Here is a 12,830-nt window from a genome sequence, read left to right as displayed (position 1 = left end):
TTTATTTACAAAGCAGATTGTTACATCCCAATTTTTGACCTAGCTTGAAATATAGCCGTTGAGGTTCACATGAAGTCAGTTGGCAGTTTAATTTGATATAATCTGGCGAGATGGTAAGATAGTTGGTCGTTATGATTTCAAGTGCAGATGACATGTTAGTTGATCGTTAATCGCGAATTCATGGAATTAAGATGAAAGGTTAACCATTATGATTATTGAAGATTATATAATTTATAATTTAATTACAGAGAAATTCCTTGTAGGGAGCATGTCGAAGGGGTGGAAGCATTGTCAGATAAGAATTAGGTAGGGCATCACCATCATTGGACAGACCGGTAGAGGACCTAGCGATTTGAAACAGGATACATCTATGGAATTGCATGAGTTATTTAAATAAATAATTTAATTAAATAATTGCGTTAAAATATATAAACATATCTCTAAGGATTTTAGTATATCTTTTATCATAATATTTTAATTAATATTTATAAACGTCTGTATTTGTAAACTTAACCAAGATGATAAGATAATATAAAATAATATTAATAAATAAACTTTTCATCTTTCCTTTTCAATTAATTTTTCCCTCTTCTCTTATTCTTCTTTTTCAAAACCGATTGAATAAGAAATCATATGAATCTTGTAACGGCAGGAAGCCGTAAGGTCATTCCCAAAGTATTATATGATGGCCTTGTCATGTTTCGGCACACAAATATCCGGCTTGTTCTTATTACTACCACTTATCTTTCGATTTCCCTTGCTTTGTTACGGTGCCCTTAGCACCCGAACTTATACGTTTTTGCATTCTCAATAATCAACTGCTTTCCTGTGGAGATCTGAAGGAGGTGTTTGAGTCCAAGTTATAGCAAATTCGACTGCAGAGCAGTGAGTCACGTAAGGAGACATCTTGCATATTCTTCTTTATTTTATTCTTAAAACCTGTTAAGTTGAGTTGGCTTTGAGTCTTGTTCCAAGTTTTTTTCAGATAGTATTAAAACAAGCCGTCTTTCATATGTTCTGGAATATACGTAAATCATCTTTAAGTTTACAATTACGTCCATTGCATTTAAGCATAACCTTAGTTGGATATGATTGTTTATCCAAGCAATATTTTCAAATCAGTCTAATGTCTTGAAAGGACAGAATATATTCAGGATTGCCAATCTTTACAAATAACCTCTAAAGTTCTTCATAAAACCTTTATTTCTTTTCATTTCAAAATAAGATTTTATGACTGATAACTGTAATAAGACTTTCACCCGGCTAAATGCCAGATTGAGGTGAAGGTGCGAGTTATGCAAATAAAATTCCAAACCCAAGTTGTGCATGAGAAATCCTATATTTGAATTGTGCATATGAATTTCCATGTTTCATCTGATTTGTAAATAAATAGTTGAAGCCTTCTGCCATAGAACAATTTTAATCATGAAAGATCAAACCGACTGCCATAATGATTTGAGTCTGAATCAATTTATATTTATAACAGAAGATGCCATAAGATAGTAAATCGTACTTGGATGGCCTTTCCTTCATAGGCAAATTTAATATTCAAATTTAAATTAATGATTGATACTGAGATAAGTCAATGGACCAGAGTAAAATCACTAGGCTAAGAGCCATATTAGGGTGAATAAGGTACATGTCATATCAGTAAAGACTAAATGTTCAGGTACCCAGGAATCACTGGCCTGATGGCCTGATTATGGTGAGGAGGTGTAGATGAACCTATGAAAAAGAAATGCAAGAATGAAATCAGTAACCTATACATTCATACATAAACAAACTAATATATATTAGCTCATGCATTTCCTGTTATGGTGATCTCTTGTTGCCAAGTTGTATGGCGTGTTATATTTCATGATGCCTAGTGGATGGAATGATGTTCCCTGTCAATTCTGGGTAGGGAGGGCCTTTCTCGATACAGATCGTGTGGGGATATTTTGTGGTCAAAGGTTGGGTGGTTAAGCCCCTGACAATATTTTACCCCACTCAAGATGTCGGACATGAGTCAGACAGAGATAAGCTATGCATTCAACTATTATCAGAAATAGGTATTATCATTTTTATTTATGAGGAGGTAAGATTAAATTAAGTTAGTTTATTGTTACCGTTATTTTACACCTAGATGCAAGATATAGAATCGTGGATTGTTTTTCATTTATATGGATATCAAATAAAGTATATTTCTAACCTTGAGTTACTATCACAGTTAAGCAATCGGAAGGAAAGGAATCTGAAGCCCTATTTGATTCCATCGTTGTAGAAGCCCTAAATTGATTCTGTCGTTGCAGAAGCCCTAGATTAAATCCGTCATTGCGGAAGCCCTAAATTGAATCCGTGGTAGTGAAAGCCCTAAGTGGTAAAGCGGTATCAGAAGCCCTGAATGAACCGAAGGTAATTGATGCCCTAATTGATATAGTGGTTTGTGATGCCCTAATTTTAATTATAGTGGTATTTAATTGTAATTATCATTTGATTTTGAGATAATGGTTTTTAGATGATAGTCATCATGTGAAATTGTTATAGTGTATTTGTGGACTAACTCGGGTGGTTGCAAAAGCATCCCTAGTTTGATTCGAATGCAGTTTTCCGAGGTATGTGGTTTTCAATTTCTGTTGTAATTTCATTTGATGGTAATTCAAGTTTTTAGTTAAGAAATTTTGTATAACTGTTTTTAACGGTAAATCTTATTCACATGAACATGAATGATATAACTATCTTCCTATGAAACAAAGTAGCAACTGTATTTCCTTGAGTATGGTATTTGTTAAATTAGACCCTGGAAAATCTGGATGTTACACAGATTCCCCTTTTGATTGCAAGAAAGATTTATCCTTACATGCTGTTTTGGTTTTGTGTTGTCCTAAATAAGGACAAGTTAAAATGCCAACAATGCATATTGCTCGACACCATATGGTGTGGGGCCTTTGTGAAGAACAGCCAAGAGAATTGTTGGTGGTTAGGTAGGTAGCCATTCCCCCTTCTTAGTGAAACAATTGTGCTATTAGTTTAAGGATCCTTTTTTAGGAAAAATTGACAGCTTGTTGGAGCTAACTGTTTATGGAGGCTTTGCTTGCAACTTTCATGGAAAACATCTCGGAAGTTTATCTTAGTTATCCCCTCATAAGAAAACCGTTGCACCCTCAAAACCACATTTGCTTCTCCCATAGGAATGATAAATATGGGGCTATCTGACAAATAATCTACCATATCTATTTTCTACAGTTTTACTTAGGAATGTTTCCCTATTCTTTTCTTGAGGTACCGAGGAGGGGGCAAAAGGGGAAAAGACACCCCCTCCCAATCCTTGCTTATCCAAGAAAAGGAGATGTCTTCCCAATGTGGGGGTTATTACTTTGGATTTTCCTCAATTAGAGACCCCTAGGGAATGATTTGCAGTTCCAGACATTCCTATGATGTCTTCCATAGTGTTGTGTAAATTATAATTATTTTTATACGTGCCATTTTTGTATTGGGATTTAAGTATGAAATGCCATTTTGCTATTCTTACTATGCCTTAGTTTATAAGATGGAGTAAAACAAGTATCAATGCAATTATCAGATTAATACCATATCCTGTTGAGTATCGAAGAAGCATTTTTCATTAAGGTTTTCCAAGAACTAATTCTCATAGTTGAAAATGTTGGACTCCACAGTAACTTGGCGGACCCAATTTACTTTCAAAAACTTGGATGCAGAAAGTTTTTGAGAAAATATATGTTAAATTTTCTGACTATCATAAAAATGTAAATTTGTAAAATAATCTTGAATAACATGCTTAAAACCGAATTTTTCTTTCATTTATAAATCAAAGAACTAGGTGAATTCACATGGCAATGTCATATGATTATAAATTACATATTTGTATTAATATTTTACGAATTTTACCCATGGAAAACATGGTTCCAAAACAACATTTGTTTTATGCTCTTCAAAACTAGTGTAGGGGATTGGAGGTGGCCACCCCTAGTAGAGTCAAGGGACAATGCCCCTTGCTGTAGTTTAAGGGTAGAGCCTCAATTTTGTCAAAGCGCTGTGCCCATTGTAGGGGTTTGGGAGCAGTGCCTTGGCATGTATACCACCACAATATTGGGCGGGCTTGAGGCCAGATCTGTCAATGCTAAGTGCAATTTAAGGCGTTGAAACTCATGAACAAACCTTTGTGGTGCATGCTTGAGTTATAAAAAAAGATAATGCAAAAATGATGAAAATGTGTTCTTTAGGGGTAAATGATTTTTTTTAATGCAAGCTAAGTTTTTTACTTGAACTTTTGACTTCCCAATTGTGCAGTGCTCTGCCTCTACATTGATGCTCAAAAAACACACTCCAAAAATGATGCAAACTGAACATTTTGAAGGGCAAAATTGACTCATGTAGCCAAGATCTTTTTTGGTCAGGATTTGGTAAGTTTTTGAAGGTTTTCACCAAATAGTTGCCAATGAGTATTTTTGGCAAGTTGCAAGGACTTCCATCTTTAGTGAGTTCTTATTTTTTTAATAAATTATAAATCTCAACACCCAAGAGTTTTCTGAGACATTGCTTGTGAGATATTGAATTTTATTAAGCTGACATTTGAGGCGAATGCTTTTTTCATGAAAAAAGGATGAGGGGTCCTCACATGATTTATTTAGATCATGGAAACCTACTGTGTACCCCCTTTTTGAATCTACACAAGGTAACAAATATAGTTATTTGAACAATAACATTGATGCCTCTCCTTTCAATCACGTTTTCTGTTTCATAAATGTGATTGACATTACTCACTCGGAGGAAGAAATAAGGTTTCTGTTGCCATTCTTTCCTTGCAAAACAATGCTCATGGAAAGAAGAGCACCCAATTGCATAAATGTTTGGAGTACTGCAAAGTATAAAACAAGATTGGAGAGGGAACCTATTCTTGTGGTCCCTGATTTTGTGTTAATTGTGGTTATTTTATATATTTAACTATATCTGTGATTAATTTGAATAGCCATCCCTCCACCATTTGTTGAACTTTATTTTTATTTTCTGTCAATGAAACCCCCTCCTGAAAGTTGGAGGAACTCATGCATCTTCCTGTAGAATTGATAATACATTGCTTTACTCGCATGACTTAAATTCTAGGACTGAATATATAAAATGATTTGATGTATTTCTAGCTTGTTTTTGATGAAAGTTGTGCATGTTCCTATGACGGAGTCTTCTGTAGCAGACTTGGCCTTGGCTTAAGTAGGACATGCCATGATCACTGACTGTCAAACGATAGGATGATCAACAACTTCTGTGATCTTGCTGCGACAAATCAGTTGATGTCAATATTGTGAAGGGTCTGAAAAAAATTCCAATGCTAAAATCTCAAAAATGGGGTGATTGACCACTTATAACACTGTGATTCCGTGCCAAGACAGATCCAATGATTTCCATATTGCACCAATGCGTGAATTCAGACTGCACAGTGCTGAAAAAAACCCTTTTTTTAACCTTTGGATTAGTAAGTTGTGGTAAAAAACAAAATTCTTACTATATGAAAAGTATTCATTAGATCCCTGAGTAGATTGAAACAGAAGTCCATAGCAATTCCTAGGTGAATGGCAGTGGTCTAAGAAGATATAAAGATATCTAAAAAACAACACATTAACTCAAAATCTTGACTCTCGCAATGAAGATATCTTTCACCATAGAATCTTGGCTTGCTTTATTAACACTTGTAATCAAATTGCTCAAGCACTCAAGTAGAAAAGCAACAATATAGCCGAAAACGACAGCAAATCACAAATCAGAGCAAAATAAAGATACACACAGTATGAGCAGAATGAAAGAAGGCTGTTAAATATGAGAAGTCACCTTGAATGGTCAATCTCTAAAAGTTGTACAACTAGTTCAAAACTCACAATATATGTCCAACATCTAATTGCTGCCTTTATGGATTCTAATTAGGCTATGAAGATTAATAAATCTAGGAATTAATAATCATTGTAATGCTATGTATGCCACATTTTGGTCACTCCATAAGCTGATACAATCAACAGGCTAAAGGGATTACACCATTGTATTCATGAATGAGCCATGCAAGTGTGACTTCTCGTGGTTGTTAGGTAGATGAGCTTCTTGAAGGAGAAGCCTCAAGTTATGTTTTAGAAGTCTTACGTTTGTCTTCATTAAATGTGGTTTTATCTATTTATTGTTTGCAGGACTCTTTGTATGCTTTGTTTATTTTCTTCTTACTCTTCTGAATTTTGTTGTACTTTGACCTTTATTTGTAATGTTTTTTATGATTACAATACCTGGTAGACTCAATGCTTCCTGCCCTCATGTGAAGGAAACTGCATCAAACTGGCAGGCTAAAGATTATCAAGATAAATGGAGAGGGATAGCAACATTTAATCTTGTGAAAGTACTATTTAATGAGAAAAGTGACATTGTATTTTTTCCTTTTGATAGATGGATGATCCTCAACACTTGGAGAAATTCAGCCACTGTTATTCTTCTCGCCTTGAAGTGGGAATTGATAAATTAGAGAAGCGGCAACCTCAGCAGTTTGATTATTTCTTAGTTCTTGACTTGGAAGGGAAAGTTGAAATTCTTGAGTTTCCAGTACTGATGATTGATGCTCACACTTTGAAATTTGTGGATGCCTTTCACAGGTACGACTTGATGCATTTGAAACCAATTACTATTAAAACATCTCGTCTGTAGATTATGGTCCATTTTGGACCAGGTTAGTACTAATATGTTTCCATGTAGCTTGTTTGGGGAAAGTGTCCTGTTTGAACATACCGTTTACAGTCTTGGTGACATACAATGGAAAATAATGGTCAGGATGGTGATGCAGCTATCTACAAGTTCTAAGAAGCACTTTATTTGCATTTCTTTCAGATTTTCTCATCTCTGTAACACTCGGAGGTCTCTTTATGGGATTTATTTTATCTGTCTTATGCTGTGGAAGATTTACATATTGATAAAACCTCTCACTGTTGGTCAGGCCAGCAACTAAAATGACACCTATTATATATTGTTATTAAATTTTACTTTGGTCTAAACTTCTAGAAGATTAATATTTGATTTCAGGAAGCTTGAATCTAAGTTTCATAAGATGGAAGTTTTACAAGGTTTTCAATATATTTCCTTAGTTTGGTATTCTACAACTTGGACTAGTTCTTATGATAAAAAATTTATAAAGTTTATTTATCTACTTAAACATGCTATAACTTGTGTATGCTCCTTTTTAAGCTTAACACAAAGTAGTTCCAAAGTACCATAGCACTGGATGGTTTAATGTAACTTGCTTGACACTTTTGTTGGATGAATAAGATGGACATAGGATAGGCATCCTAGTTCCACCTGCTCTGTTGGTGACCAGCATCACTACTGGAACTTGCTTAACACTTTCCTTGGATGAATAAGTTGGAGACAGGATAGGCAGCCTAGTTCCCCCCATTCCATTGGTAACTAGCATCACTAATGGAACTTGCTTGACTCTTCTATGGTAGTTCTTTGTTGAATAAGTACATATAATGCCCAAAGAAGGCATCATTTACCCTCCTATAGAGCATGCGACTAGATCTCAAGGTGAGCTGATCAAAATACTCTCATACTGGTACTGTCATGCGGTCACCCTTGGTAGATAGGCCTGAGAATGAACCCAGGGCAGAAACAATGTACACCATATACAAATTCATATAGAAAGTCCCAATCGAAGAGAGTTGGACAACTGCTCCAATAACATCACTTATCATCTGTCCCCAAATGTCTTCTTTTGTTTTGAATAGACGGTGAGAGAGATATACTTGTACACTCACGACTCAAGGACATGTGATTCTTATAGTCCAGCGTTGTGACTAAGCAGAGTGACGAGATCATTGATTCCTTCTTTGAAGTCGGAACATCACACTCCCTTTGGTCATCTAACTAGATTTTGCCTCTTGGTTATCGACCAACTGGCATTCACGTATCTATTGTGTTCCACCATATCATTGTTCCATCTTTCCAAGGCCTTTTGTTTAGTGATGTTAGTCATCGATGGAGTAGGTGGAACTCGGCTGAAAACAGTCCCATATGGAGACATTTTCCTTGGATGAATAAGATGGAGACAAGATAGGCAACCTTGTTAAAGTGTGGAATATGTGTTGGCAAGAATAGGCTGAAAATGGTCCCATATGGAGACACTTCCCTTGGATGAATAAGATGGAGATAGGATACGCAGCCTATCAAGGTGATGCTCAGTGTACTCTGGATCTAGGATTTGATTATCATCTTCAACCCTGGTAGGGATCTCTACAACATTAAAGTCCACAATGTGCTTAAGGGTCAATTGACAGTAATCCATCAGATATATATCAATCTCCATGCACAAATCAACCCAATGGTCTTTGAGACAATGAACATGAATGTAAATTTTCTAATTTTATCATTCATTCCTTGCTAGTCAAAGAAAGTTTGTACCATGAAATTCTTCAAAGTGATCCTTTGTAGTTAAAACTCTATGTTCTTGGCCTTTGGCACCATCTCCATTGAATAGCCACCATTCCTTAAAGGATTCTTTGAGGAAATACCAAAGCCTGGCCTATGCAAAGAAGGATGGTATGATTGTACTGCCATTAACTACCTTGCTAACTCCATAAGGATGATCTTGTCGGTTGGATACCGTGGAAGAGTATGTGGCTCGTCTTTGAAATAACCAACTCTCATGTAGGTAAAGTTGGGAAACTAAAGGAATAGACAACCATATTTATTCACTTTTTCTCATGCTTTATCAGACACATGCTTCTTTGGCAGTTCCTTGTTGAATAAACACATATAATGCCCTAAGAAAGCATTTTGTACCTTCCTATAGTACATGCGATAGGATCTCAAGGTGAGCTGATCAAAATACTCCCATACGATAGGCTTGAGAATGCACCCAAGGCAGCATTGATGTACACCATATACGAATTCATATAGAAAATCCTAGTTGAAGAGAGTTGGGATAACTGCTGCAATAACATGTCACTAATCATGTCTCCCCAAATGATCTTTTGTTTTGAATGGACGATGAGGGAGATATATTTGTATATCCACAACTCAAAGACATTGGATTCTTTAAGTGTAGCGATGCAACTAAGCATAGTGATGAGATCATTGATTCCTTCGTTATAGTCGGAATGACGCACTCTCTTTGGCCATCTAACAAGGCTTGCCTCTTGTTTATCAACCAATTGGCATTTCCATACCTACTACATTCCACCATATCAATGTTCCATCTTTCCGAAGGCTTTTGTTTAGTGATGTTAGTCACTAGTAAAGCAGGCGGCACTCGAAAGATTCGGTTAAGAGTTTCTGGATCCAAACTGATGATGGTCTTCATATCTTGATCTCTAATTGTTCTTGATGAAACATCCAAATTCTTGGCACAGGCAAATATGAACTTAAGCTCATGGGCAGCCAAAGGGAAAGTGGAAACTAGATGAATGCCACTTTGTTTGATATACAACATATCACTTGTAGATGCATCATCTACTCTCTCAAAAAATCCTCGATATCCAAGTGTGAAATATTGGTGTCCTTGATGTTTTGACAATAAGAAGTGACTTGTGAAGGAGGCATGGAATTGTGGTATTGGTCATATTGTTACTTCATTTTTTCTCTCGCTTAACCTTGAGCTGAAGTGATGTCCTTTATCATGACAAATGTGTACACGCAACAATTGTAACATGGAAATTCCACAATATAAGTACTGGAGAACACACGAATACACTGGGGGGGGAGTGAATCAGTATATTAATAACTTTTTCCAATTTAAAACTTTTAGTCTTTTATCCAATTAATTACTTTAAATACTGAAATCAACAATTATGCACTTGAACACAAAGACACAAGCTTTACGTGGAAACCCAATGCGGGAGAAAATCATGACAATAAATGCTTTTATATAACTTTGTTCTTTTACAAGATTTTGCAAGCTTCAACCTACATGAGGCTCCAACCTCAAATTTTACGAGCACCATGCTGGAAGCTACAACTCCCACAATTTGCAGGTTCCTACCCACTGGAAGCACCTACTCCCACTTCTGATATTCAATCTGAACTTCCACCTTTACATAGTTGCTTTCTCAACTTGATGGTGGAAACTTTGTGATCTCTTCTGCCTTGAAGGCAGCCAATCTTTCTTCAATAGATATATATTTTGGCTCTCCTTACACTGCTTTTAAAATTCTGATTTTATATATATATCAGATTTATAATATCTGATTTTATTTCCTTTATTTCTGCTCTTCTCTTACCCAGGTTGCTCAAGCTACTGACTTATTATTTTTAAAGATAAAGTAGTCTAATTTATATCTTTAGAATATCTCTTCAAAATACATGTCCTTTTAGAGAGGGGTCATACCCCTTCCTTTATACCCGATGGCTTTAATTCCTAAATGATTTCCATACTTATTTATTGTTAAGAATAATAATAATCAGACTTTAACAAAAGTGTTAATAGTCCATCCCCTTTTCTTTTTGATCATCGTATATCTTAATACCAATGCTCCCTTTGTCTTCAATAAGTCAAAGTCTCTAATTAAATAAAGTTACTTGTTTCAGATGAGTTATCACTGCTATCATGGTTTCTGAATAATGATGAGACTGAATATATATATATATATATCGTTTTAATATCTTCTGATCGAAGTCATCTCAGACGGACTTAAGGAATGGGTGAAAAAGTTTCAAAGTTATATATATATATAGCCTCATTCATAATCTTCCATATTAGCTTTCCACTTAGCGATACATATCTTGCTCAAATATTTATTTTTGTCATATCTTGGCTCACTCATCATTGTAATACATGCCACGACAGATGTTTTATTCAATCGTGTGTTTTGCAGGATTTTGACGTCTATGCTATTGCTGCAGGTTTTCCGAAGCTCATCCAGTGCTGTGCTTGATGCTATCAGTTTCAACAAAAAAATTTCACTTGCATTGATGTTTGGCTGGAGACCACAATGATTTAGCAAGCAATATCGATTAAGATTCAAACTGCCTATGAAAATTATAAACACTTCGGACGGAAAACATGACCTTCTCCTCAATAATCTGCTGCTTCTTACACATTGTTCATTTAGATACATGCTTGATAAGACTGATGGTACCGGTATTATGAGAGTCAGTGTCTTTTATTTCTGATAACCAATTGTAGATGGCATTTTGTTTTCAACATAACCTCCATAACTGTTCAGCATTGTGACATTGAGTTATTCTGTTATATATTTTATGCTTTCCTCTACTGACGGCTTTTCTTCATCGATGCGAGTCTCCCTGTCTAATGCAAATACTATCGTGACATAAAAAATCTTCATTGTAGATAGTCACTAGTTTCAATTAACACCTTCCTTTGTCGCTGTTGCCATTTGTCATATATCACTGACTGTCCTTAATGCATATTAGTTTTATTTTTCGGCAAACATGGTATCTCATTAATTGCTATTATTTGTTATAACACTTTGACCATGCTCATGATGTCTGATTTCTTTAAGACTTCTCCACCGGTTTTCTATATTTGTGATAAGGCATTTCCTTATATCCCTTGAATGTTATTTCCATCTCTTTTTCATTATCAGTTCATCAATGTAATTCTTCCGTTGCAGTCTTTAGTGAATCAATCTCTTCTTTAAGGTTATATATATGCATACTTATTTAGTCATTAAGTAATGTCTAACTTATCTCTGATATCAACCAACCTTATAATTACATCTTTGACATTGATAAATATTTTTAGTTTTGTTCATGCTCTTTGATGTCAATGACAATACCTCCATCAAGTACATCTTCAAGAGGACCCATGATTTAATGCTCTCCTTATTGAAGCATCCAAAAATTCCACTTTCATGCTTGCATATACTCCATTCACTTACGTACCGCTGCCACATGACTTAAGAACTCATGATGGTGGTTGCTTGCATGTGGTTGCACAATTACTTATGTTGAAAATACAAAATCTCATTATAAGTGAACTTCCCATTCACTTTCATACATTTTCCATACAATGGTGTTTCGATCCGCATATGCTTTCATACTCCAAAAATCCGATTTTGGGTATTCCACCATAAAAACACATGTAGTTTTGTTTCATGCTTTCTTACCCAAAATTGCCACCCTATAGGAAACACATGCAAAATGGAGTATACGCATTTTTAGAAGTGGAAAGCATGTGCTTTTGAAGTCAAAAGTGCCTCCAAGAAGCCAAACGGTTATAAAAAAGTAAGGACACACTTTTTGGTCTTCAAGACGTGCTTTTGGGTTGAAAATCTCCACCCATATGCATACTTGTTCTATATGCCTATAAGGTGAGTAAAGATGCACTTTTAGACACAAAGCACATGTTTTTGGTTATAAAAATTGCCAATTACATGTATTTACATGCAAACATAATAATGACTTGCTTTTTGGCGAGAAAAGCATGTGTTTTGGAGACAAAATAAAGCCCACCATATGAATTAACATATCAAAAAGCTTTTATTAAAGAAGTAATGACATGGTTTTAGGGAGGAATAACACACGTTTTTCAAAATGCATATTCTTTTGGGTTGAAATTCTCCACTTATATGCATTTTAATCCTAACTGAAGTCAATAAATATATGAATAAACTTTTAAAGTGCAGTAACATTTGCTTTTGGGTTCAAATTTCCCATTTGAAAGCACACTTCAATAAAATAACATGTCATTGCCTATAAAAAGTCCACCTAAATGCATTTAGGACTTATATTTATTGGCAATGGGATTTTAATAGGTGTTTTGCATGTTGATATATGCTATGAATGATCAAAACTCCACCTTTATGCATTTTAAATGTCTCATATAATTAATCTATAAATAACTTTAGTTT

General features: G+C 35.2%; 1 protein-coding gene across 2 annotated transcripts in view; it reads left to right on the top strand.

Annotated features, from left to right (window-relative positions):
- Positions 1 to 12,830, top strand: part of LOC149543253 (putative exonuclease domain-containing protein At3g15140) — a 115,601-nt gene that overhangs the window by 21,123 nt on the left and 81,648 nt on the right. For both annotated transcript variants that reach the window (XM_089798100.1, XM_089798099.1), the window contains exon 2: positions 6,421 to 6,623. In XM_089798100.1, the coding sequence (XP_089654226.1) occupies positions 6,421 to 6,623 (203 nt within the window). The remainder of the gene's footprint in view (positions 1 to 6,420; positions 6,624 to 12,830) is intronic.

This window comes from Cupressus sempervirens, chromosome 8 (genome assembly GCF_028749045.1).
Source record: "Cupressus sempervirens isolate cs-2001-9-10 chromosome 8, ASM2874904v1, whole genome shotgun sequence".
NCBI classification, from domain to species: domain Eukaryota; kingdom Viridiplantae; phylum Streptophyta; class Pinopsida; order Cupressales; family Cupressaceae; genus Cupressus; species Cupressus sempervirens.
This window is presented reverse-complemented; position numbering and strand designations above follow the sequence as displayed.